Consider the following 26,720-nt stretch of genomic DNA (forward strand, 5'->3'; position numbering starts at 1 on the left):
CACAGCACCTTGTATCATTGACAAATAATAATTCCGGTGATACTGACGTGTATTCATTAATTATGATAGTGATGAATTACATGTGCTTTACGACAATCTGTACAATATTATAACGCAAGGTTGTAGCAGACGTGAATACACATCAAAGCCGTACAGACGCGTTCCTACTCCAATGTTCGGCTATTGTCTGAAGAAAATAGTACTATGTAAAATTTGAATAAAATATTTTCAGAATATTTTTTCGGTCTTTATCGTGACGCCTACTACTTACCTAATTATTAATTAAACTCATAGTATTATTTGTGAAGTGATACGTTTTGTCCAAAATGACCAAGAAACAGAAGAAAGTGGATGGCCCAGCAGAAAAAAAGATGGACGGAAAGACTTCAATACAGGATCCTCCCGGATTGATTGCAAGGCTTGGGTTTTTCTGGATGATTCCAGCGTTTTATAACGGTAATCGCAGGGATTTAGAAGAATATGATTTAATAGCAGCGAAAAGTATTTATGATTCGAAAATAGTAGGAGACAAACTAGAGCGGTAAGTAGCTGTCATTGTTATTAGTTATCCTATTAATCGAACCCCTCGCGCGAATAATCAAACGCGAGAGCGTACAATTTTAGAACTCTTGCTCGGGTATACCAATATTGACACGTAGAGCGGTTAATCAAATTTCCCCCTATTGAAACACCAAATTTTTAAACCCACCAAGATAAGGAAAATAGTAGGTATTTTTAAAATATAATTAATTTATTTATGAAATGTGCCCATCGGTAGTGTTATAAAATTAAATCCCAAAATAATACATAGAAACGAGTGGCGATAAATTGAAACACGATCGAAATAGTATTTTAAATTGATAATAATTACGAATTGCCTCTGATTTTCGAGATTTATTTATTTATTTAAACTTTATTGCACAGTAAAAAAATGTACAAAAGGCGAACTTAATGCCAGAAGGCATTCTCTACCAATATTATATTTCGAGATATCTTTATTGTCAGTCTCCTCGATCATCATATATCGTCTCGGTTTCCCGCTGAATCTACATGAACTTGTTGAACGAGTTCAGTTACATTAGGTATCAGTGATAATATTATTTCAAGCTCTCATTTAATTAAACACAAAACCATATAAACTAGTAATACCTACCTAAAACAATAACATGAAAACTAAACTAAACCTATGAATAAAATTAAACCTATAAATAATATTATTTACTTAGAAACCTTTTGATTTGAAGGAATAACAAGCTATGAATGCACTTGAAGCAACATTAGTGATTGAAAATATTGCAAACGAGAGTGTTACAAGCGCGATGCCGTAGGCGGATGGCTTTAATTATATGGTTACGGCCCAGAGCGGCTGAAAGCTCAAATCTACAAATTTGACCCGAAAAATGGCAAATACACACATGGAAAAAGCATTGAAACTTTGTATTTAAGTATACTTTGGAAATACAAAAGTTATATTATTTTTAAATATTTAGGTAAATTTGGCTAGCATCGTCACTGCCACACGTTACTAATTATTATTTTTCTACAAGAAAAATGTATAAGCGCCTACTTTAAAATAATACTTTGAAAATTTTCGTGAAAATTGCTACACTGGCATTGTACTTATACACACACCTCGGCGTGTTTCTATTTAATTTTTTTCTTATACTTATTCCGTTTCGTGCTTTTTCCCATGGGGTACTAATGGTGCTAAAGCTCAAGTTAAGCGGCCGGACTATGACTATGAAATTGTAAATTCCTCGTATACCTACTTATATATTAATTTGATAAACAACTTTCAACTTTGAGTAGAACAAATGATCATCGCGCATTTCCAAAGCATTAGCATCCGAAAGCAATTTTCAAAACTCACGGTAGTACTTACCTGGGCGAATCAACTTTTTGACAAACTCAAATCTGTCCGCAGATTTTATTTTTTAATTAATATTAAAATATTAGATTAACATACATTAAAAAAAAAATTTACCTTCACTTATGTAATGGTGTACTCCTATGTTATACATTCAAGGCCCTAACTGTTCAAACTGAAACTTTATCCCTTAGAAGTTCGTTTAATTGATAACTCCAGACACATTTTGAGTAACGCTAAAGACACTCAAAACTATCTTTAAAAAGTTTCTACTACTAAGAAATGTTAGGTAACAAGATAAGATATCCGGCAAGAATCTTTTGACTACCACTATCACTAGTCTTTTCTTTCTAATTTTAAGCCGTTGGTCGAATGGTTTTGAGGAAAATGGTAATTTGTTTGATTAAAGCAATGTTGGGCGTGAGGGCGATGTGACTTTGATATCGATGTTATTTACCATTAGATTATATTGTCATTATCTAGATATCACTATCAGGATAGTATCGCCATGCCTGTTACGAATGTATTTTATTATTTTACAGTTTGCTATTAGGAATGAAATAAAAGTGGAACTGTAAATAATTAAAAGGCTAAAAATTTACAATTTGTTAAGTTATCGTTTGATTTTTGAAATAATTTGGGCTGAGAATATATGACGCATTTAAATAGTAAGAAAATGTTTGTATAATGTTAGAATAATATTACATATTTCTTATGTCCTGTAACTTTGCCGTTATCAATATGGATTTGTATTCGTTAGGTAATTAGGCACATTCATACAAATCTTTATTTTATTACCGAGTGTTTCCTGTAACACAAGGAAATAATTAAAAATATTGTACTCAAACGAAGATACTTTTGTTCAGCAACTTTAAAAAATGATAATTAATTATTAAAGTCTTCAGACTTCTACCCCCTTATAAACGTTCTACAGTTATCAAGCCGATAAAGTTCGTTTGTCCCTTTCCGACGTATTGGTGTGATAGAAATAACTTTAGTGAACGGTTATAATGGATAAGGGGTAAGTGATGACAGGTTATTGAATGTGGCAATATTTGCAATAAATTTCCGCTGAACTAATGATGGTTATTTTAGGGAATATACCTACAGTTCAAATTATTACTACTTTGGAGATGACAAATTTATATCCTTCCTAAACATTTTTTATTATTTAACCAGTAGATCTATATATGAATATCGTCACCGCCCCGCGCTACTTATTATTATTTTTCCACAAAATAATGTATGAGCGCCTATTTTAAAATTATACTTTTATGATAGATAGATAGAAATGAACTACATAGTCTGCTAAGGTACAGCGGGGCAAATCTCGACTGGAGGGGTGGCAAATGTAACTACTTCATTTTTTCCATGTTTGCATTATTAAATAGAGTGTCCACCGGTTATATATGGTAGGCGTGTTCAGTGGATACATGTAGAACTCAACATCATAGTGTAATAATGGATTAGTTACAATTGCCCCCCAGTCGAGATTTGCCCCGGTGTACCTTATTCCATTGGGCGCAAATGGCTACGCTGGGGTCGTAATTGCTAAAATTCTAACAAAAATTAAATAAGTATCATTTATTAATCCTGTTACAGGAGTTTACCTGTTAGAGTTAACCTTATACATTGGTTTTACTCAAATATTTATAAACGTGTCTGATAGTTAAATCATTGTCACTTCTCAAGAAGTTTCTCGTTTCATGTAAATTAATTTAATTATGTTGTTCAAATCAATGAATATTCAAAGAGCTATCAAGGATGATTCTGTATGGTTATGTATTGTCCACAGTGTGTGGTATGAAGAGGAATTCAGAGCAAAAGCAGCTGGCAAAAAGCCATCGTTTACAAGAGCACTGATCAAAGCTTTCGGATGGTCATTTTTGCCCGGAGGGTTGATGCAGTTCGCCGCAGAAGCTATAAGGTTCGTACAACTTGTTTTGATGAGACTCATACTTTAGTTTATGCTTGTAATTGTAAAGGATACACTTCCCAGCAATGTCTTTCAGAGTTTAAAGGAAACGACGAGTTTCGCATCGCCAACTTGCGTATTGTTTACGCTAAGTAACGGAATAAAATATAACTCTCACTGTCGCAATTCTATAGCAATTTATTAAAGATGAGACAATGTGTAGGTACTGTTATCGTACCCCGTGACAGGTCTCTCCCCGGTCCCCGTCACATTATTGCCAAAATGTTAAATATATTCTGAAAAGGTTTGTGATATGTGGTGACGTTCATTATCGATAAGTTTCAAGTGTAGGGAGGTATAAGTTCGTAATTGATTGCTTGAGGCGAATTATAAACAAACCATTTAATGGCGAAGTTACTGAATGGCACTTGCATTGCGAGAGGACCGCGACGGTATTGCGTTCGCATGGCGAAGGTATCGCGTTAGCATCACGACTGAATCCTGGTTATTATTTGTATTTTTAATTTGTTTATTGCTCCAACCAGGACGGGAACGCCACTACTCTTCGCACAGCTGCTGACCTACTGGCAGGTGGACTCGACCATGAGCGTCCAAACCGCGGCGTACTACGCAGCTGGAGTGATCCTGGGCAACTGGATTGCAGCCTTCTGCAATCATCACGGGAACTTGTTCTGCCATCAGTTTGGAATGAAACTTAGAATCGCGACGAGTTCGTTGATGTTTAGAAAGGTTTGTACATACTCGTATACCAGGGTGGGTGGTGATTAATATTTACTCCATATGACAGTTCGTTTTTGCATGGATTTAGCAATCACGAGAAACATTTATTGAAAATTTTTAAATATAAGTTAAGTACTTATATGTCCTAAATCGATAGTTCGATGTCTGAAAGTCGTTAAGTCACCTAATATACTTTTACAATAACCAATAGGTATGGAATTCATATCTTTGACTAACTGACAAGTGTATGTATAGTGCTGTGTGTAAACTACCCTTTTAGCACGATGAGTCAGTTCCTATGATTTTATTCAAAGTACTACTGGCACCGAATATAATTAATTAAAATATAATTAATATAATTTAATTAATATAGATATGTCAGTATTAGCGAATCTTTAACTGTACGCTGTACTTCTCAAATCCATTGACCAACGATGTTCGTCCACAAATTTTTAAATTGACTTGTAAGTAAGGTGCATTAGGGTAATTCTGAAAGCCGTCTAATTTTGAAAGTCGCACAAAAATCACCATTATTTTCATCATATCAAGATTCCCCTTTCAGAATTACCAGAGCATTTTTGTCATTCGGAATTACCCGAATGCACCCTACTTATTTTGTTTTGATTCTGGTCACACTTTAAAGTGTTCATCTACCTATTAGGTACGAATTCGTATTTTTCCCGTGTTGGTTACCTACCTGTTGTTAAAAAATGTCACGTATGATTTGCGGGTCAATCCCCTGTCCACCTGCCTAAGTATATCAAACATAATACTCATAATGTATCCTTACAGGTCATGGTCATGGATAACGGCGCTCTCGGTGGGACGACTGTGGGCAAAATCGTCAATATTTTATCGAACGATTTGTTGCGTTTCGACATGGCGCTCCTCTTCCTGCACTATGTTTGGATCATACCGCTGCAGTATGCTGCTATCTTGTACCTGGGTTACTTGCAGGCTGGGTACTCCGCATTTGTTGGGTTGGCCGCGTTGCTGATCATAGCCATCCCCATCCAAAGTAAGATCTCGAAAATATTTACCTATAAAGTTAAATAGAGCAAGAGCCCAGAGCCGCCAGACCTTCCTAATTTTAACTAGGATGAAACGTTGGGATAATGTAGAGTTCATATCGACGACGTTTAATCTATATGTTAGCTAGTTCGGCCCATCGGCCATTTTTTTTCTATAAGTTTTTTTTTAAACTCTAACTTTCCTTAAATTATAATCGCTGATTTTTATATATTATGTGTTAGAAAATACTGTTAGGAATTGATATTCTTCTTTTCATTTCTGCCGGCCGTAGCTTGAGAAATTAGATTCTGGTTTGGTAAAAGTTATTATTTAAGTGTTTTATTATGTCTTAGTTGTTACTGAAATATAATATTATTTAATATTAACCTTGTCATAGTCTTAAAGAGCGTGTCATTGTGAGTTCACTAGTCATTTTACCTCCTGTTGCAACTCTCTTTCACAAGTCGTTATATTACTTAATTAGGGTAAAAGTACAAGTGTTCGACACGTTAGTGCCCGATACACCATTCTGTCACATCTATGGACAATTTACGATTGAATGTTGCATATACTAAGTCTACTTGTGTCGAATATTAACTTTAAGGAACGGGTTTTAAAGGTGGCTGTCAGTGGCGGCTGGTGAAAATTTCTGCTAGGCAACACTGAGCAAAAAGAAACCTACCTTAACATTAGTTACTTTACTAGTAATCAATTTTAGGCAAGCCGGTGAGAATCGGCTTGTATGGACCAGCCGCTGCTGGTACCTATACATTCGTGATACACAAGTTTCTATTTGACCTTTTACTAATTAAAATACAATTTCATTATTTCAGGTGGCCTGAGTCGACTAATAGCCAAGGTTAGGTTCCGCACAGCTGAGAAAACAGACGACCGGGTCAAGACAATGAGCGAAGTTATTAATGGAATACAGGTAAAATATACAGGATAGGTACTTATCCCTTGTTAACGTTACCAACCAAATGTTTACACTTGTGCCAATCGTTTGTATGTATTATCAGCTGCAAAAGTGCATGGCGAATTGAATTCATTCATAATTTCTCTTATAATTTTTACTTTTGCAGCTGATAGTACTTCCAACACTAGTCATATTGAGGTTGGTTTTATTTCTTAATTTCTTATGTGTAATTTTCTTGTAGCTTATGATTAAACGTGAATATAGTAAAATTCTACATAGTACATTGACGAATTGTAAATTATGACGAAGTTTACTAAGGAACCCTAAACTTATATTTATGAAAGATATTCCTCATGAACAAGTTTGTGATGAAAAAGGTACTGGACAACATATTTACTAAGGTCAATACGGGTGTGTCATAAGGATAAGTGTGACTGGACTTCACATTTGACCATTTTACTCGTTGTCACAGGTGTTTTAGCGAGTTCATACTTTTGCTACTTTCTACTCATGATTAGTGGTAAACGTATAAACCCAATGACTACTGGTCATTGGTTTAAACAGGCCAAATGTGAAGGCTAGACACACTTCTCCTTATGACACACTTACCCGTATTGACCTTACTTACAATGTTATACTCTTAAAAGCCACTTCACTCGAAACTAGGTATCTTGTGTTGTAATGACTATAGCTTGTTTAATCGTAAGAAAAATAATTATATTTCTGTATACTCTTATTCATACTATCTCAACAAGTGATCTGTTGATACAAATTTGCATTGCATTATCCGTGAAAGTTTATTAAGTGTGAAAGCGCAATTGGCTCAAAGTAAATAGGACTTAAGTTTCCTAGGGAACTTTTTCTAACGGTTACCTACATAATGACCATCATCCGACATATCGGGTGACAAGGAATTTTATTTTCTCATACTATCCGACCCCTTGGAATATCAAACCTCAAGGAATTATAACATTTCCCCTGTTTGAATGGTAATAGGTTCTATGTGTATTTTGTAAATTTTTTATCCTCGATGATCGCAATAATCTTCCCGAACTGTCACTGTTTGCTTCAACTTGCAAAGAGCCAAATAGATATCTGATATACCTAGTAGTCGAATAAGGTCATAAATAAATGAAATTAAACAAATATTGCAACGCGTGTTCAAAAACTGTATTAAATTTCAGGTTATTAAAATGTACGCTTGGGAGATACCATTCCAAAAAGTAATTAGTCATAAGCGAAGCCTAGAGTTGAAACAAGTGAGAATCGCAACCATTTTGAAGACAGTCTTCCTCGGCTTCATGATGTTCACGGAGAGGACGGCGCTGTTCATCGCTATCCTGGTCTACATTCTGCTAGGGAACACGATGTCAGCATCTGTTGTAAGTTATAACTACATATATTATGTACCTACTATAGGGTCCGAGGCACATACTTATATTAATAAATTATATTTTTAAGTATAAGTACCTAATTTAAGGATGGCGAATAGTAATGTACAGTTGCAGAACATTATGTGCATATTACTATTATTATGTGTGTATTTATTCGGTGCATTGCTACATAGTATTAAATTTGCGACGCCGACGACGGAAGGAGCGGACCGATTTCAATGTCTATATGCAAGCTATTATGGGTCTGCTTCCACAGAAATTGAAACATGGGACTGTCACGTCCCATTCCCAAGGTGTATGTCGAATAATATTTGAATCATACTAATACGTACTATCATCTATCACGCCACGTTTAATATAGGGTTTTATATTGAAGGTATTACCTATCAGATATTTGCTTTATTTATTTGATATTCATTATGACTTTGCAATATTTCTACTCTATATAACGCCTTTTGTTAATGGGTCTAGTATTTAACCCCGCTGTGCAGATAAAATAACTGTTTATCATAACCATGATCGATTCTTAATGACATTTTTAGGGTTCCGTACCTCAAAGAGGAAAAACGGAACCCTTATAGGATCACTCGCGTGTCTGTCTGTCCCTCTGTCACAGCCGATTTCTCCGAAACTACTGCACCGATTTACTTGAAATTTGGCACACGTATGTAAACCTGTGGCCCAAAGACGGACATGTAATTTAATTAAATGAAATTTAATCACAGGGGTCACTTTTGGGGGTAAAATTGAAAATTAAAAATCAAAGTTATTAAAACTATATTGTGTTACATATCAAATGAAAGAGCATTTTATCAGCATCTAAAATATATTTTTTTTATATTTTTTGTTTTGGTAATTTAGAAGTAATTTAAGAAAATAAGCAAAAAATTACCATTCCCCCCCCCTTATCTCCGAAACTACTTAGCGTAAAATTTTCAAAAAAATACACGAGATAGCCCTCTCCCTGTAGATTACAGGAAAACCTATTAGAAATCTACAGTCAAGCGTAAGTCGGACTTAAGAAAAAAACTCAGATTACGAATTTCACTCACTGCCGCTGCAAGTAGTTACTAAACGTCTTAAAATTGTGTAAGCGAGTTGGACAGGTATAAAGAAATTCATTTCTGTCTTTTTCTTTTTAGAACTTGTTCAATTTTTTTTTCATTTGTACAAAATGACTTAAGTTCCTACTAAAAAGGAGGCGCTTAAGACCGTTTATAAATTGACTGAGCAAAATTTTATTCAAATCGGTCCAAAAAAAGGTGTCTGTTGACGAAAACATAGAATTTGTGCCACCGAAAGCCCAAATCTGAAGTCCATTTTGCTCTATCTCTTATCGTTTCCGAGATATATACGTAAAGTCTTGAAAGTGCGAAACGTTAACTTTGCCATTATAGTCGTTCAGGCGCTCATGAGTTCTTTGTATGGAAAAGTCGAAAACCGACTCGCACTTGACCAATGTTCATAGAACGTTGTGGTTTTTTTTATTAGCATAAATGACTTAAGCGCCTTCAGAAGTGCAGGTGCTTAAGACCGTTTGTAAGTTAAAGTTAGCTGTGATGGCTCAACGAAGAAAGAAGATTTCAATATCCTACTTATACATATTTTATTAATTTAACTATACAGTTTTTATTACTCAAGCCAAGCGTTACGTTAGCTATTGCTATTGAAAGGAAAACTTGTGTATAAAGCTTGAAACAAATTATGGGACGCGTCTGACGACCGCGACTGATAAGCCGATGGCTTGCGTGGGCGACGGTCGCGCGACGGCGATGCGACGCATACGAAATCAAACCTTATCGATATGGAAGTAGACGATGCGATGAGACGTGACGGCGACGGTCGCGCGACCGTCGCCCACGCAAGACACGGCGTAAGTGTGCACGCCAATTGCTTGCATTTGAAATTGAACTTTAATTACTAAGAAATAACGTTGTTTTTGTAAAAAAATGAAAGTAGTTTTTACTACATTGCGAAGTTTTCGTTTGTCAACTAGACGCACACATTTGCAACTAAGCGATCGGACTGTAGGTGACAGTGTATCTACTCTAGCCTCGTGGCGCCGAATGTACTTTCTAAAGTACATAATGGTTTCAATGGAATTTTAACTCTCATGTAAACAAATAAAATATAATTTCTTTTGTTTCTAAAATTTTTCGAATAACTGAAATTGAATTCAATCTCAAGTACAATAAGAATCAAAATTCCCTAGCAAAAATTTTGTATGGTGGGCGCCACGAGGCTAGGGAAGTTTAAATCGATGTTATCGCATCGATCTACTGAGGGGGGCGGTGCCTACAGCAGTTGTAGTTGTATGCATACCTAGCTCACGCACACAGACGCGTCCACTGGCGCCGCGCCGGTGTCCGCGTGCGCTCTCTGCAATGTCTCTGCAATATATGCAGAAACCACATGGTCACATCTCGGACACTGGCGATCAAATATATGAAAGAGGCTCGTTACTAGCACACATTCTAATCTCGTGTAGGTGAACGCGTACTATCCTTGTATGAGTGAGATATGACAGGTTGACTGTTCGCGTTTTTGACAGGCGGTAACTGTGAGGTAACCGAGAGGGGGTGGGCGGCGGTTTCAGCGGGGAGCGGGAGTGGCCATACTGTACGATAGTACTCTTTATTATACTGTGACATGGTGGTCTGTGGCAGAAACTCAATAGACATTTTTAGGGTTTTTAAAATAACTAGGTACTTATTTAGTACGTGAAGTAACATGGTAAATTAAAAATTATCATTAGATACTTATTTGCGGAGGTGTAAACAATTTCCTTCGTTTTGCCATATATCAATAATTACTTATCTATATTAAATTCATTAATCCGTATACATTACATTTTTACAATTAAGTATATTAATTATACTCATAGCTGGGCACCGTTAATCAAATAGTTAACTTCGATAATCGCTAATCCGTTACTATGAAAGTTAACTTCGTTAATCGTTAAAGCGATACATTTCAACAAATTTAACGGAAGTTAAAGTTAATCGATAATCCGTTAATCATGATAAAAAATAATTTTACTGTAGCTAGTTGCATCAGTTATCAACTATTAATTTTTTGGGTAAGTTTATTATGTTACTGTAAAAGACCGAAGTTCGCCAAAATCTCTTGAAAAATCCCAGCTGCCAATTGGTAATAGCGAAATGTTAATAAATATTGTTCTCTTTGGACTTACACCGACGTTGGTTCGGTAAATCCTAAATACAACAATAGATAATGTATTTACTAAATAATATTTATTTAGTAATTTCCCGCTAGAAACTTGCGTTATACTATTCTGTATACTTTTTCAGCTACCATAACCAAATTTGGATTAGATTAAAAAAACCTTTAAGTAAAACTTAGAACCCTTCAGATTGTTTTACTCACCCTTTCTGATGTTTACCATACCTACTTACCCCGTTATTCATAAACGTACACTAAAGTTATCAAGCCGATAAATTTCGTTTGTCCCTTTCCGACGTATTGGTGTGATAGAAAGGGACAAACGAACTTTATCGGCTGGATACTTTAGTGTACGTTTATGAATAAGGGTTTTGAAATTTATAGCTACGAAATTTTACATAAAACACCTACTTTAAAATAAAATAAAAATGTTGAATTTGGTTAACATCACAGATGTCATATATACCATAGATCAAGCAAACGTATCTACTTAGCGTGTCAAATGAACTCAGTGAAATCCACTGAGTTGTCCGTCTTTAATCGCAGCTTGCAGCTTTCGGGCGTCAATTTTTGTAAGTTGAAGTCAATCAAAACATAAAAAATGCCTCGTTACGTGATATTCAATTGCAACAACACAAAAATTATAAACAATCAAGAGCCTGAGACATATTTAAAATTACAGGCAAGAAACAACTTGGTTAACATTATAAAAGACCTCACGCAAGCTGTGCTAATTAGTTCGCGAATTCGTCGAGAGGTGGCGCTAAACACAATTATGCTCATTAGAGAACCTATACTTCTAGCCTAGCCCAGTCTTTAGAAATTATGTGAGTAACGTAAAAGTTTTGTAGGTACGGAACCCTCGGTGGGCGAGTCCGACTCGCACTTGGCCGGTTTTTACTGTTTATTTGCGCGATGTGGATTGTGGACTGGATCCAGTTATTACGATTGCTATGCAGTTAATAGTTTACATACTTATAATTATTAAACACAGCGTAGGTAAATCAAGTATAATGCTAAGACGGGAACCACATCTGTCTATTTAGTTGACGTAGGTAACTGGTGGCAGAAGAGCTGGTGACTTCCTCGCACAACATATCAGAATTGCGATACAGCGAGGAATTTTTTTTTTATATTAAAGGAAAAAATGGAAAAATTTACGCTTCCGGCGGGACTTGAACCCGCATCATTTGCAATCCGTGCAAGGCTCTTAACCAATTGAGCTACGGAAGCCACGCCGGACATCGCAAATATTTCCATGCCTTTCCTTATGTACACACGTCTTGGGGTGACGTCTAGCGCCATCTACCGACAGACTATTACATCTTGTAACGGCACTCGAGTCTCAAGTTATATTGAGCATTCACCAGTAACAATGTGCTAACCCATACTAAATTTATTTTTAACAAGCAGAAACGTCTGCTAACGATTCTAAACATTTTTATATTAAAGGAAAAAATGGAAAAATTTTTACGCTTCCGGCGGGACTTGAACCCGCATCATTTGCAATCCGTGCAAGGCTCTTAACCAATTGAGCTACGGAAGCCACGCCGGACATCGCAAATATTTGCGATGTCCGGCGTGGCGCCGCATCTCAAATATTTGCGATGTCCGGCGTGGCTTCCGTAGCTCAATTGGTTAAGAGCCTTGCACGGATTGCAAATGATGCGGGTTCAAGTCCCGCTGGAAGCGTAAATTTTTCCATTTTTTCCTTTAATATAAAAATGTTTAGAATCGTTAGTAGACGTTTCTGCTTGTTAAAAATAAATTCAGCGAGGAAATGCCGCCCGTGCTACCTTTGTACAATGCTTATTTAAAGGGCCAACTTAAGCTAGCTTAGCTATTAATTTGTATGCTTAGTCTTAGTTTCAATATGTACATAATAGGTATTTTTTAAGTAAATGAATAAATCATAACCTAAATTTTGGCTGTTGTCAGATATATCCGCTGCAGCAATTTATAAGCACTGCGAGCGTGAAAGTGACTCTGATCTTGCCGCTGGTGCTGTCCTTCACGGCCGAGATGCGCGTGACGCTCCGACGGGTCGAGGAGTTCCTCGCTTTTGGTATGTTTCCTTTCGAAATCTTCAAAATACAAACGAGTAAAATCCAAAACTTTAGTAAGTTCATGAATATTCTGCTATGATCTAGACATCCACACACCAAGTAAACTTGGTTTGACTGATAGAAACTAGTGCATTATGAATTATGAGAACGTACAGTTTGCTTTATAATACTCGTATATATCATGGTCTTTTCTAATTCAATTCTTCCCGGTAGCGTTTCTGTTTTATTATTTATCTACTGAGAAAATTATACATTCTAAGAATAAAATGACAATAAAGGAAATATTTCCTATTTAATTAAATAAAAATAGGTTAGTATTCATTGTAAAGTAGCAAAACACGACAGAATTATAATTATAAGAATATATTAATTTGAATATAAGTTATTTACGAAGTTACTAACACTGTCGACCAAATTTAAAAACGAATCCTAAGAAAATTAGTTTCTAGTGGGAAAGAATAGGATTCCAGTGAGTCCATACGAATAAGAACAATTAAATTGAAAAATAATTTTTACTGATTAAGGGTTTTCACACTATGCTTAATGATAATGATATATGGGTTTCTCAGATACCTAGGTACTTAAAACCTGAAGCAAACGCTTTTTGACTTGTGATAATACTCATATGTGGGTCAGCGATAGCCATTTAAAATCAATAAGGTTGGCACCTTTGGCACGCACAGCTGCACGCATTGCGTTAACTAATTTTCAGAACTCTCTGGGCGCTGTACTTATTTGATTTACCTAAATATTTGACATAATAGATCTCAGGCGGGCTGTGAAATGGTACCTACCTTAATAGGTTAACTTAACTAACTAGTTTCAATGTAATGTATCTTAACTTTACTTTGTTACACACAATAGATGCAATATAACTAACAATATAAATTGTGTCTTTCAGTACCCTAAAATTGAAAATAGATTAAATTAACAAAAAATAAAACCGCCTTCAAAAATAAGCGCGTTACAAAACACGGAGAAACTAAAAAGCAAAAAATAATAAACCTTTGAATTCAGATTTCTTATCGTATTGCAATAATCTAAACATCCAAATTATAAACAAATCAATTATTTTTGGAGTCGGTACCAGCCTGTGTATGGTTGGGTGGGGCAAACAGGCAATAGCAAGGCGACGAACAGGTCTGGTACCGACTCCAAAAATAATTGATTTGTTTATAATTTGGATGTTTAGATTATTGCAATACGATAAGAAATCTGAATTCAAAGGTTTATTATTTTTTGCTTTTTAGTTTCTCCGTGTTTTGTAACGCGCTTATTTTTGAAGGCGGTTTTATTTTTTGTTAAAAAGTTTATTTATTTGTTGATTTTTAGGGTTCCGTAGCCAACTAGGAACCCTTATAGTTTCGCCATGTCTGTCTGTCCGTCCGTCCGTCCGTCCGCGGATAATCTCAGTAACCGTAAGCACTAGAAAGCTGAAATTTGGTACCAATATGTATATCAATCACGCCAACAAAGTGCAAAAATAAAAAATGGAAAAAAATGTTTTATTAGGGTACCCCCCCTACATGTAAAGTGGGGGCTGTTTTTTTTTTTCATTTCAACCCCAACGTGTGATATATTGTTGGATAGATATTTAAAAATAAATAAGGGTTTACTAAGATCGTTTTTTGATAATATTAATATCTTCGGAAATAATCGCTCCTAAAGGAAAAAAAGTGCGTCCCCCCCCTCTAACTTTTGAACCATATATTATGTTTAAAAAATATGGAAAAAATCACAAAAGTAGAACTTTATAAAGACTTTCTAGGAAAATTGTTTTGAACTTGATAGGTTCAGTAGTTTTTGAGAAAAATACGAAAAACTACGGAACCCTACACTGAGCGTGGCCCGACACGCTCTTGGCCGGTTTTTAGTGGTTCCTATTGATATTATATGTATCAATCCGAATATATGTACAGTAGTGAAAGAATTATCCTTTAACTCCTAACCATTGAGGAGTTGACCTTCCATCATCAGCTCAGCCACATAAAATTATTACCATCAGGCGTAAATACTGGTGTACCTTTGAAAAATACATTAAAAACATTACATGTGCCTATAACATTTGAAGAGTTCCCTCGATTTCTCCAAGATCCCATCATCAGACCCCGACTTGGTGCCAATGGGACCATCTCGGGGTTATACCCGTTCGATCAAAAAAAAAAAGTTGAAAATCGGTCCACGATTCTCGGAGATATCGAGTAACATACATACAAAAAAAAAAAAAACATTCAGTCGAATTGAGAACCTCCTCCTTTTTTTGAAGTCGGTTAAAAATAGTTCACTATGTAGTTCATGTATGGGTACATGCAGCGGCAACGCAATCGAATTGGGTTACATTTGTGATTCGCATGAATTCCCGCGGGGAATTAGACACGTATTGCAGAATTCTTGAGGTTGACATCTGCTACAAGCACTGTCTATTTAGTAGAAAGTAATACAAGCCAACAGAATACAGATCGATGCTTTTTAACTATAACTAAGTAGGTAATACTTGTTTAACTAAAAGTTGATGTTTACCCTTCGTGACACTCTAGAGCTACCAGACAACAAAATAAATAAAAAGTAATTTTTTGAGCTTTTCGAAAGCTTCCAGATACGAAGACATTGGTACAAAGCAGAGAAGCTTTATTGCCAAGTTAAATAAGAATGTTCACTTCTCTCGTTCGAGAAAGAACCAGAACGCACTATGTAACTGATAAATGAATAGTTTAAAATTCAAGATTGTCGCTTAAAATGCAGGGGCGGCTCACTCCGCGATTCTATCTTCGGCCGCGAGTTCGCGGCCTAATCAAGGGTCTCGTTCGAGAATGACTAATAATGTTTACTTAAATAAATATCTTGGATACAATAAATACCATAGGACATTTTTACACAGATCTACTAAAGATGTTGGAACTTAAACAAAAATATATAAATACCAAGAGAAGTATAACATCTGAGTATTATGTAACTAGGCAACCCTATAAATGAATAGGCATTTAAAAAATTCAACATTGTCTGTACTTGTACTATTAAATGCATACTACCACCCTTCCTTACTTCTTTAATGCCAAGGAACAACACGACTTTTGCATAAAACGTTGGTCCCTAAGGCCGTTTTCACATTATCCGATCCGATATCGGATGTCGGAAGAATTTCAATAGAAAAAATCCAAGATGGCGCCTGTAATGTATGGGATATCGGTCCGACATCCGATATCGGATCGGATAATGTGAAAACGCACTAAGTTTTAATGCTGAAAATAATAGTTCCTTAATTAGAATTGCCGTATAAAAAGTTATGCGTCGCACTAAAAGCTAGCTTTATTACAAAGTTTCGTTCAGTTAAGATACAAGACGGTTCAGTTGCCAAATGCAGTAGCAACATATATTTGCAGAGGACCGGGCCGACTTGGTGGCGAGCCAGCCGGGCGCGCAGCTCCACTTCCCGCGCCGCAAGAGCGAGCGCCCTGTCAGCGCGCTGTCCTACAAATTCACCGCCGAGGACTTCCTTACTCCCTCCAATGGTAAACTATCACTATTCTTACAGTAGGTTTGTTTGGATTTCAGGTTTTTTTTAGTTAGTGTAACTTTCTAGGAGTTCTCAAAAAATAACATAAAATGTATTCAAAGAAATGCTATTAGAATACCTACTTTATACAGGTTGGTCCATTTACATAGATAGGTTAGCCGGCGTATCATGCTTTCAATTTTATCACTTATCTGCGTGGATAAGACACCCGTCACTCTCACACTGACATACTTGCCAGAACGTGACGGATGCTTTATCCACGCAGATAAGTGATAAAATTGGAAGCATGATACGACGGCTGTATGGGAAAGTCTGAACTGTAAGACATACCAAGATCTGTTTTGAGGATCCATGTCGTCGATTCCACTCATCACCATCACTAAAGGGGCCCACTAACGAGTCTAACGACCAATCGACCGGACGCCAACGGTCAGTCAGAAGGAAAAAGATAGCGTCGAAGTCCGTTGCCGGTGAACTGATCGCCAGTGGGAGCTTCAACATAAAGTACAAATACCCCATAGAAATCGATTAGCAACAAACTTGTTTGTTTGAACTACAGCTGAAAATGAAAAGATCTATGCACATGTAAATCGGAAAAGTGAAACTTTTTTAGTCATAGATTATCACTTGAACTTGCATCGTGAATAAATAGAACATGTCATAAAATTGTGACTCATGTTTACTGTTACTCTTGCCACAGATTGACCCATTTGGGTTGCCCCTTCAAATGATTTGTTTTTAGGCTTCATTCCTTACGACAAGAAGTTCAACCGAAGCGTGTCCCTTCTGGACGACGTCGCCGTGGACGTGCGCGACGTCAGCGCCAGCTGGACCGACGATCCCAACTTCCAGGCCCTCAAGAACATAACGTTACGCATTCGGAAGGGCAAGCTGTGCGCCGTCATCGGGTCCGTTGGGTGCGGAAAGGTAATGTAATTTAAATAGTATGTATATTATGTACGGTCAAGTTTAAAAATATGGGTTTACACATCTTACCCAAAAATAGGTCCCATAGTATCTTAGTCCGGTGTAATAAGAGCGTAGTACCATATGTATGAGACGATTTATTCGATACATAGTTTTGAACTTGGCTGTCAAGTGCAGTGCAGTACAGTAGTTTAAGTGATCTCTGCTTTATTAGTAGAGGAGTGGAATGAGAATTTGTATGGGGGGGGGGGGGGGTCATAATAATTCCCACAGAACCGAAGTTTGGTTTTTTTAGTTCTTTGTGTGTGTCTTTTTGACATACTAAAAATATAGTAAAATATATTTATGCAAAATGCGTTTTTTCGACCGCCAAAATTTGTATGAAAAATTACTATGAAAAAAAAAAACAAAAATTTAAAAATCGTCTCTGGTATCAACTTATGGGGAATTAGGCGGCAAATTTTTTTATAGCGTTGATCTCTACTATATCTATCTAAATCCATATCATAAGTTTCAAAATAATGTTTTTTTTTTAACTTACAAAGTACCTAATTAAAAAGATTGACTAAACGTCAAATCGCATCAAACGGAATGTTTTTCAAGTTCATGTTACACAACAGTCTTTTTAATCCCTGAATTAAAAGAAAAACACTATGGATCGTGAACAATCTCGAGTCATGGGCCGACTGCCATATCGTTCGATCAAGGTTTTTCATAATATTTGCAAGTGACATTTAATTTCTTTGTTTATATTTATTTCTATCATAATTATCATATTCCATTGTTTCTCACAGATGTTATAAATTCAATACCTACCTATGATAAATTACATTGTAATGACAAAGTATAATGCTATCACCCATCACAGATACAGCTCTGTTAATTTCAGTCTTTGGCTTATCAATCTTATCATTTCTGAATACATAATATATTGAAGAGGAATGGAGGAGGAAAATCTGCTGCGCCGTCCCCAAATAATGGGAAGAGGACAAGATAATGATGATGATATTGAAGAGAAATTACGGTATATAAATACATTATATGTGAGTAAATAAAGAGATTTTGTATTATATTTCCTTCAATAGTAAGTCAAGCGTAGTAATTTAAGTGTGAAACTATTTAGTATTAATTTAAGTGTAAAGTGAAAATTTTGTTTTCACTTACCAACAGGAGTAGGTACTTAATTAAATTAAGTATCTTATACTAAATGAATACCTAGTGTCTTTGAGCGTCATAACAGTTTCTGCAAAGTCGTTGCCTAACCACCATTCTCTGTAAAATAATTATTAATCCATTTCGATGATCAAGCTGTTTTTGAAAGGTCTTGTTAGATATGTTTAGATAATAATTTTGAATAGCAGAGTTAGTATTCAATTAAGGCGAGTGTTTGTTTGGCTCGCTCTCGGCACGGGGCCGCTCAGGTGGCGCGTGGTCTTATCATGCGGACTCCCGGCCGCAGCCTCCATATTGATTAAGTGACTCCGCCTCTATTAGAGATACCTGCTTTTTGAATAAGTTTTATTAGGTTATGCAAATAGCATTTTAAAACATATGTTCTAAAGTAAATAAGTGTTTACTACGTTTAGGTACGTAATTACGTATATGTATATTAATTATAAAACGTTCTGAAACTAACGCCGGGCGGCGTGATCCCGTGGTCTCGGATAAGAGGTGTAGCAAGCATGACATCGACATCTTCTTGGACACACATGGTCTCAAATAGTTATTTGTTTTACAAGGGGGCAAAGTTGTTGTTTAACCGCACGTGCCAATATTGATACCCGAGCAAGCGAAAGAACCGCGAGCGTAGCGAGAGGTTCAAAAAGTGGAATCTTGAGCGTTGCGAGGGTTTCAAGGCACGAAGGTTAAACAAACTTTGCCACCGAGTGAAACACAAAATTTTCACCACACCAACACGAACAAAATACTGACTATAAAATATCAAACTAAATCAAATCCATCAATCTTTTCAATATTTATGATTCAAAATCATCATTTATAAGTAAATTCTACCAGCCAGCTTAAGAAATCAAGTTAAAATTTGTATGAAATTACTTTGCACTCTTGTGGATAAAATGCAATTTTGCTATCTGTTTTCGAATAGCAAAGTAAGCCTTTACCAGTTGGTGTGGTGAAAACTTAATTATACGCGATCAAGTTTTGTTTTTCTAAATAATACATATTTCAATATGAACATGAAAATTCAAGATTATTAGTCCATGTTTCATTTAGTCATTTTTAGTTTCACCGGCGGCGTAGCGCCCGGTCATTTAACGGAATGGCCGGCGCGAGAGGTTTTTTGGACATTAATGTGTTCATCCGGATGGCCGTGTTAATGACTATCCTTTCTGGTTATGGCCTCGAGCGTGAAACGACGAGTCAAAGTCTCTCTCTAATCAAGTGCAATGTAATAAACATAACATTATATAATTAACGTTCTTGGTTTATTGTTACGACAAGTTCTATCTTAGTTATGTATTCCGCTTTATGGTTGATAACGATATCTTTGACATACATTTTTAGTAGTAATCTAATCCTTGGTGAAAAAAAGTGACTTATTTATTTGTATTAACATTTGTTTCGTTTGGTAATATGTTTTTTAGGTAGATAGTCAAATCAAAATTCAAACGTTTACTCGTAGGTATTTACCACTGATGTACGAATGTGGTCCTACGTCGATATGGTCGTACGTTATATTATACAGGATGATTCATGAGACTTGAGAACTTGTCCCTTTCAAATCAACATGTGTAAGAAAACGGGACGACGTCACGATGTTTCCAATGTTTAATTTGTATTATTATTAGTCAGGTTGTAATATGTTGTTATGTTCCAGTCGTCGTTCCTGCAACTACTCCTGAAGGAGCTGAGCGCGTCGTCTGGCAGCGTGTCAACATACGGCTCGCTGTCCTACGCGTGCCAAGAGGCGTGGCTCTTCCCCGCCACCGTGCGGGACAACATATTGTTCGGATTGCCGTATATTGCAAGCAAATATAGGACCGTAAGTACATAATCCTACATAATAGATAAAAAAACATTACCTAATAATGCTAATAACAACAAATGCATGTATCATTTGACGACATAATTATAATATGGCAAATTGCTCATACTTGACGAACTCTGGTAATAACACATACAATTAAGACAAAGACCAAACACATAAGCTATGAGACATATTTTTACACTTGTTTGTATCTTTCTACAAACTACATAGGTCCCGACTATTTTTCATCGACTGTGGTCGTGGCGCTGACGCTAGTACGAATTTATACGAAGATTTGTCTTATTTATCAGACTTTGGCGAACGAAATGAGCTGGATTTTGTCTTATAGTTCGGACTAAGCGTTTAAAGGGTTAATAAAGAGCGCTTGCTTAATACTGTCAATAATTACTTTACTTTTACTCCGGTGTTCCAGTTCTTTAAGACACATAATAAAATATTTAATAAAATTATACCTACATGGAATTTATCTACACACAACTACATGATAGTGATGATTATCTTAATCTTGTTATATTAAGGTTATTAGCTCAGACCCTGCCAATGTAATCATTCAGTATACCTACCGCGAGAGTGAAACGAGTTATATTATCAACGATATAATTAAGACTGTAAATATTTGAAAACATCACATCTGTAACAATGGTGATAAGATCGGTTAATTTATTGCAGTCGGTTAAGTTAGTCCTTGTTGACGACACGACGTCTTTTTAACGTTACGAAGCATGTTAGGGCCTCTAGCCAAGAGTACAATCGTTGACGGTCCGTGGTGTCCTCTATCACTCTTCCGTATCAGTGCGACGCCGACGGAGCCAATTGCGTATAATATGCCACGGAGCGACAGCGATTGTAGTCTTGGTCTAGGTTCAGTCATGGTGTTAAAGGCCATGCCAGGATAAGCTAAGTGAATCTGCCCCCCACGAGTTTTGGCTTGTATTTTTTTTATTGATTTGTCTTTGTATTAGTACCGAGTATGCCAAATTTCAGCTCCCAAAACTTTATAGTTTAGTAATTTAAAAAAATACGAAACTTGAACTTTCTTCGATATTTTTTTCTGGGCAGCCGATTTTGACGTGCGTCGTATTCAATTAAAAAAAAACACCTTGTTATACCACAGATAAAATTAAGTATTTATATTTATTTGGTGGCTTGCGTTATAAATCTTTAAAAAAGAGATGAGATGAGATGGCAATATAACACAAAATTAATATCATATAATTGTCCTTACTACATGCACAATACAGGGTGTCCCAAGACCATGGGACATGAAGGGAAAGTACCTAAAATATCACAGATAGGATATATTGTTAAAAGAAGACTTTATTTTATTTTTAAAACTTGGCAAAACTGCATTCAAAGATTTTTAATTTTTTTTGAAAAATTGTATGGACAAAATTTAAGGCAAGGAGTAGGTATGCCATGTAAAAAGTTAAGATTCACGGTCTTCCTTTAATGTCCGACATCATGTTATTTAGAGAAAAATAATCCTTTTGATGAAGCCTATCGATCGGTATGACAAGATTAGGTACAGGATGTTTTTTTTTCTCGTGTAGCGGGTTTAATCCCCGATTTCACCGTGTAATTATTTAAAAATCTAGGAATGCAGTTTTACTTAGTTTTAAAAATAAAATAAAAAGTCTTCTTTTAGCAAAATACCCTATCTACGATATTTATGGTACTTTCAGTTTATGTCCCATAGTCTTGGGACGTTCTGTATACGTGACACACGTCAAATTCGCCTGCCCAAAAAAAAATCAAAGAAAGTTTAATTTTTTTTTTTATTACTAAACTATAAAGTTTTGGGACTGAAATTTGCCATACTCGATACTAATACAAAGACAAATAAATAAAAAAAAATACAAGCCAAAACTCGCTGGGGGCATATTCACTTAGCTTATCCTGGCATGGCCTTTCTGTTATCGCCTACAATGTAACGCTACGACCGCGACAGTTGCTTATAAAGTTTATAGATGAGCTTATGAGCATATTTACGAGGGTCATGCCAAAAGAAACTAGATACTCAAAATTTACATAAGTACTTTATTCTTTATTACAGCTATCTATTTTTTCGAAGTATTCACCGTGAACACGTATACACGTTTTCATCCGTCTAAACCACTTAGAAAATACCGATGACCACTCTTCTTTAGACACCTCAGAAATTTCGTAATTATACGCAGCCAACGCATCTTCTTTGTTCTCAAATCGCCTTCCTTTTAATTTTTCTTTAATTTTAGGAAAAAGATAAAAATCACAGGGGGCTAGGTCAGGGGAATATGGGGGGTGGGGCAGAATAGTCACGTTTTTTGAGCTGAAATAGTCAAGTGTTCTAGCGGAAGTGTGCGGGGCAGCGTTGTCGTGGTGCCAGAGCAGGTGCCGGGTTCCTGACTTCGGCCGCTTGTCACACCAAGCTGACAGTACTCTTGGGGCACAAACTGTCACATACCATTCTGAATTAACTGTCTTTTGATCTTCTAGCACTATTGTAGCAATATGTCCCGTCTTGCAGAAAAATGAGGCAACCATTTGTTTTTGTGTGCTTCGGATTCGGCGACATTTTGTTGGCGTCGGCTCATCTTCAAAACACCATACTGTGGACTGTCGCTTTGTTTCGGGATCGTAATTATATAGCCATGTTTCGTCACCTGTAAGTATATCATATACGTTTTTGTTCTCGCCTGCGTCGAATTTATCTATCATAAATTTGCACCAATCCACGCGACGGTCTTTCTGTAAATCGGTGAGCTTGTGCGGCACTCATCTTGAACAACGCTTATGAAGAGACAGTTTACTATGAATTATAGTTTGCAATGCTGCTGATCCAATGCCCAGTTCACACTCGAGCTCTACATATGTAATTCGTCGGTTCGCACGAATATTTTTTTCCACAGTCTTTACATTTTCTTCAGTGACTGCGGTTGGCGGCCGTCCGGTCTTCGCCTCATCTTCAAAGCTCTCCCGTCCTCTTTTAAATTCAGCAAACCAATTGAAAACAGTTGCACGTGAACACGCAGACTCTCCAAAAGTCGAGACTAAAAGTTCAAAACACTCTTGAGGTGTTAAACCTTTTTTAAAGTCATAATATATCATAACACGAAAATCACGTCGAGCAAGCTCCATTGTTGCGGAAAATTCCCGCCAAAATTATTTAGAAAAAAATAATTAAAAAAGGTATCCTAAGAATTTCCAAGTGTTCCATTTTTAAATTTATAAGCAGATAACCTACCTTTACATTGGTGTATAACTGGCCAGTATCAATCAAATGACCATGGAGTATCTAACTTCTTTTAGCATGACCCTCGTACTTAATCTTCAAAGGTTGAGGAATACCTCCATTAATAATATAGCTTATTGCAGGTATGCAAAGTATGCGCCCTCGAGAAGGATTTTAAGCAGTTCCCGTTCAGCGACCAGACGCTGGTGGGCGAGCGGGGTGTGTCGCTGTCGGGCGGGCAGCGCGCGCGCATCAACCTGGCCCGCGCGGTCTACCGGGAGGTACGGGCTAGTTCAGACACAGCGGAAATCGACGAATGCAAATCGCGCGGATCAACTGCGCGGTCCTTATTTTAATAGCATAGATATCAGAACGTTCACACCACATCGGCGCGGTCTAGTGTGAACATTGTAGTACTATGTTATTAAAATAAGATCCGCGCGGTTGATCCGCGAGGTTTGCATCCGCGCGGACTACTGATCCACACTGAACTCTACTTCTGACAGTCATCGTCATACTTCAAGCAGTTCCCGTTCAACGACCAGACGCTAGTAGGCAGTGGGCTCGCATCAACCTGGCCCGCGCGGTCTAGTTAAGTAAGACTACTGACCCACACTAAAATCATTGTCATACTTCAAGTAGCCCCTGTTTAGGAACCAATCAGACGCTGCGCTGGCAGACAGAGTACGCGCAAGCGCATCAATCTGGCCCGCGCTGTCTACCAGGAGGTAATTGGAGGTATTGAATTAGTTCCCGATTTGCCAGATCTTGTTTCGTCGAATTTTACTTTAGTCGGATTGTGACTTACTAAAGAAAATTCCGCGAAGCGTCAAACAAAACAAGAACCTGGCAACTACTGACCCGCACTAAACTCCTCTCTCGCTATTTGTAGTTACTGACATTTTCAATAAAACGCACTGAAAGTTCAGGACATGAAAGTGAAATTCTTGGATACTTATCCGCTAAAATAATCTTTACAAAAAGATAAGTAACTCATTTGATTGTGACATCACAACGTGGTTGACAATTTTAACCGTTTTGACTTCTTATGAAACTAACAATGACCTATAATTATACTTAATTTAATTATACATATACATTTGAAGAACTTTCCAAGTTAGAGACTTTATTTTTTCTGCTTGCATCTTGCGGATCTTGGCCGTTACGGGGTCGACTTTCTTAATCTCGAGGTAGATTTTTTTATTTTTGTTATATCACATTATGAATTCATAGTTGTCAATTAAACATATAATTTCTCCTTGACAATCTTGATAGACTTGTTTAGGTAAATACTTAAAACTTTTATTTTTCCGTATAAGTAGTAACATTATGGACCAATCTCTAGAAACATTTCAAATCATACTAATATTTACAAATGAAGTATGTAGATAATTCCCTTATACATATTATATTACATCTCCGTCCTGAGCCTGTTTGTCATTCCACCGGGATAATTATCATAATCGCTGGATTTTTGTTGGAAACTCCAATCAAACCAACAACGCAGACAAGTTAAGACTTAGTTTTATAAGTATGTATAAATAATGTAAGAAAAAGGATGGTAACGCAAAAAAAAGACAGTCAACCATCATTCCAGATTATCGAAAAGTTACTAATATTAGCTGATATAAATTCTTATTTTTCTCAAAAATAAATCATAATACCTTTTACGAAGTTAACTCTTAGTAACATTGATATTGAAAGTGATTATTAGGGGTGAAACCAATAATACGAAGAGTGGTATCAATTTACTACCACAAGATGGCTTGAAGTCATATTTGATACTTATTAAAAGAGTCAAAAGAAGCTTTCAATTTAATTTTCCTTCGTGTAATTTGTGTTTTTTTTTTTAATTTAAGTATAAACAAAGAAATTATTCTTTATATATATCAAATCGAAATACCTATGTTACACAAAAATGGTTTATTTACCTTATTTGCATTTTCTATCGAGATGGGGTATAGGTACTTACACATACTTCGATGATGCTATCGTACTATTGAAAACTATGTGTCCTAAAATGTTTACGAACGCGTGCTATAAGTAAACCTTAGGCTAGCTTCACCTGAAATTGAATTACACAAATCGCCTTAGGTTTTTTATCGCGCACTTCAAAGTGGATTTAGTGTTGCACTAACGTTCAGCTAAATTATGCTATAAGGAGTCAAGTGGCTACATCGTCCCAGATTAATGTGTTACAGTTTATAATAGGAATTGTAATGTACGCCTTCGACCAAACTAGTCAAAACTTCTTACGAAAGTCCGATGAGGTATAAGAGATTGGAATTTATGTAAAACGTACGAACTATTTATACCTTATTTACTAATGGTCTTCATTGTTTTTTTTAGCTGTATACAAACAGATGCGGGTGTAAGTAGGTACTTCACACCCGCATCTTTGGTTTAGGTACTTACGAGTACAATCGTAGATAAATAAGCATATTAGCAGGGTAGTAAAGTAAGAAATGTCCCATATAATTATAATTGTCCGCCAAAGCGATGCAAAGCGGAGGCCATATTTAAATTTACTTGTCGACCAAAGCGTCAGTGAGTTGGTTTAACTTGGGACAAATGCTATCGTATGTCCGTATATTCTCCTCTACAGCTCGCAAAATTATAATTTAAAGAAATTTGTCATAATGCCCGACCGGCATTCTGAACTTAAGAAAACTTAGAACTACTAAATGATCAAAAAAGTTCCACTGTTATAATAGTGTTCTGTTAAATTACATCTAGTTCTGTTTGTATGACAGGCGGACATCTACCTGCTGGATGACCCGCTGTCAGCGGTGGACGCGAACGTGGGCCGGCAGCTGTTCGAGGGCTGCATCAACGGCTACCTGCGCGGCAAGACGCGCGTGCTCGTCACGCACCAGATACACTTCCTCAAGGCGGCCGACTACATCATCATACTGAATGAGGTGGGACACAATACAATACTAATATGACTGTAGGTACTATGACTACT

At 36.5% G+C, this 26,720-nt stretch overlaps 1 protein-coding gene across 1 annotated transcript in view; it reads left to right on the forward strand.

The window, feature by feature from the left end:
• The first annotated feature begins 121 nt into the window (after positions 1-121).
• LOC125240605 (ATP-binding cassette sub-family C member 4-like) overlaps positions 122-26,720 on the forward strand; it is a 43,135-nt gene continuing 16,536 nt past the window's right edge. The window contains exons 1-12 of the mRNA XM_048148565.1: positions 122-541; positions 3,663-3,794; positions 4,328-4,532; positions 5,316-5,541; positions 6,368-6,465; positions 7,635-7,832; positions 12,966-13,092; positions 16,474-16,602; positions 17,350-17,534; positions 20,371-20,535; positions 23,896-24,033; positions 26,506-26,673. Of these exons, the coding sequence (XP_048004522.1) occupies positions 327-541; positions 3,663-3,794; positions 4,328-4,532; positions 5,316-5,541; positions 6,368-6,465; positions 7,635-7,832; positions 12,966-13,092; positions 16,474-16,602; positions 17,350-17,534; positions 20,371-20,535; positions 23,896-24,033; positions 26,506-26,673 (1,986 nt within the window). The 5' untranslated portion in view covers positions 122-326. The remainder of the gene's footprint in view (positions 542-3,662; positions 3,795-4,327; positions 4,533-5,315; positions 5,542-6,367; positions 6,466-7,634; positions 7,833-12,965; positions 13,093-16,473; positions 16,603-17,349; positions 17,535-20,370; positions 20,536-23,895; positions 24,034-26,505; positions 26,674-26,720) is intronic.

This window comes from Leguminivora glycinivorella, chromosome Z (genome assembly GCF_023078275.1).
Source record: "Leguminivora glycinivorella isolate SPB_JAAS2020 chromosome Z, LegGlyc_1.1, whole genome shotgun sequence".
Taxonomy (NCBI): domain Eukaryota; kingdom Metazoa; phylum Arthropoda; class Insecta; order Lepidoptera; family Tortricidae; genus Leguminivora; species Leguminivora glycinivorella.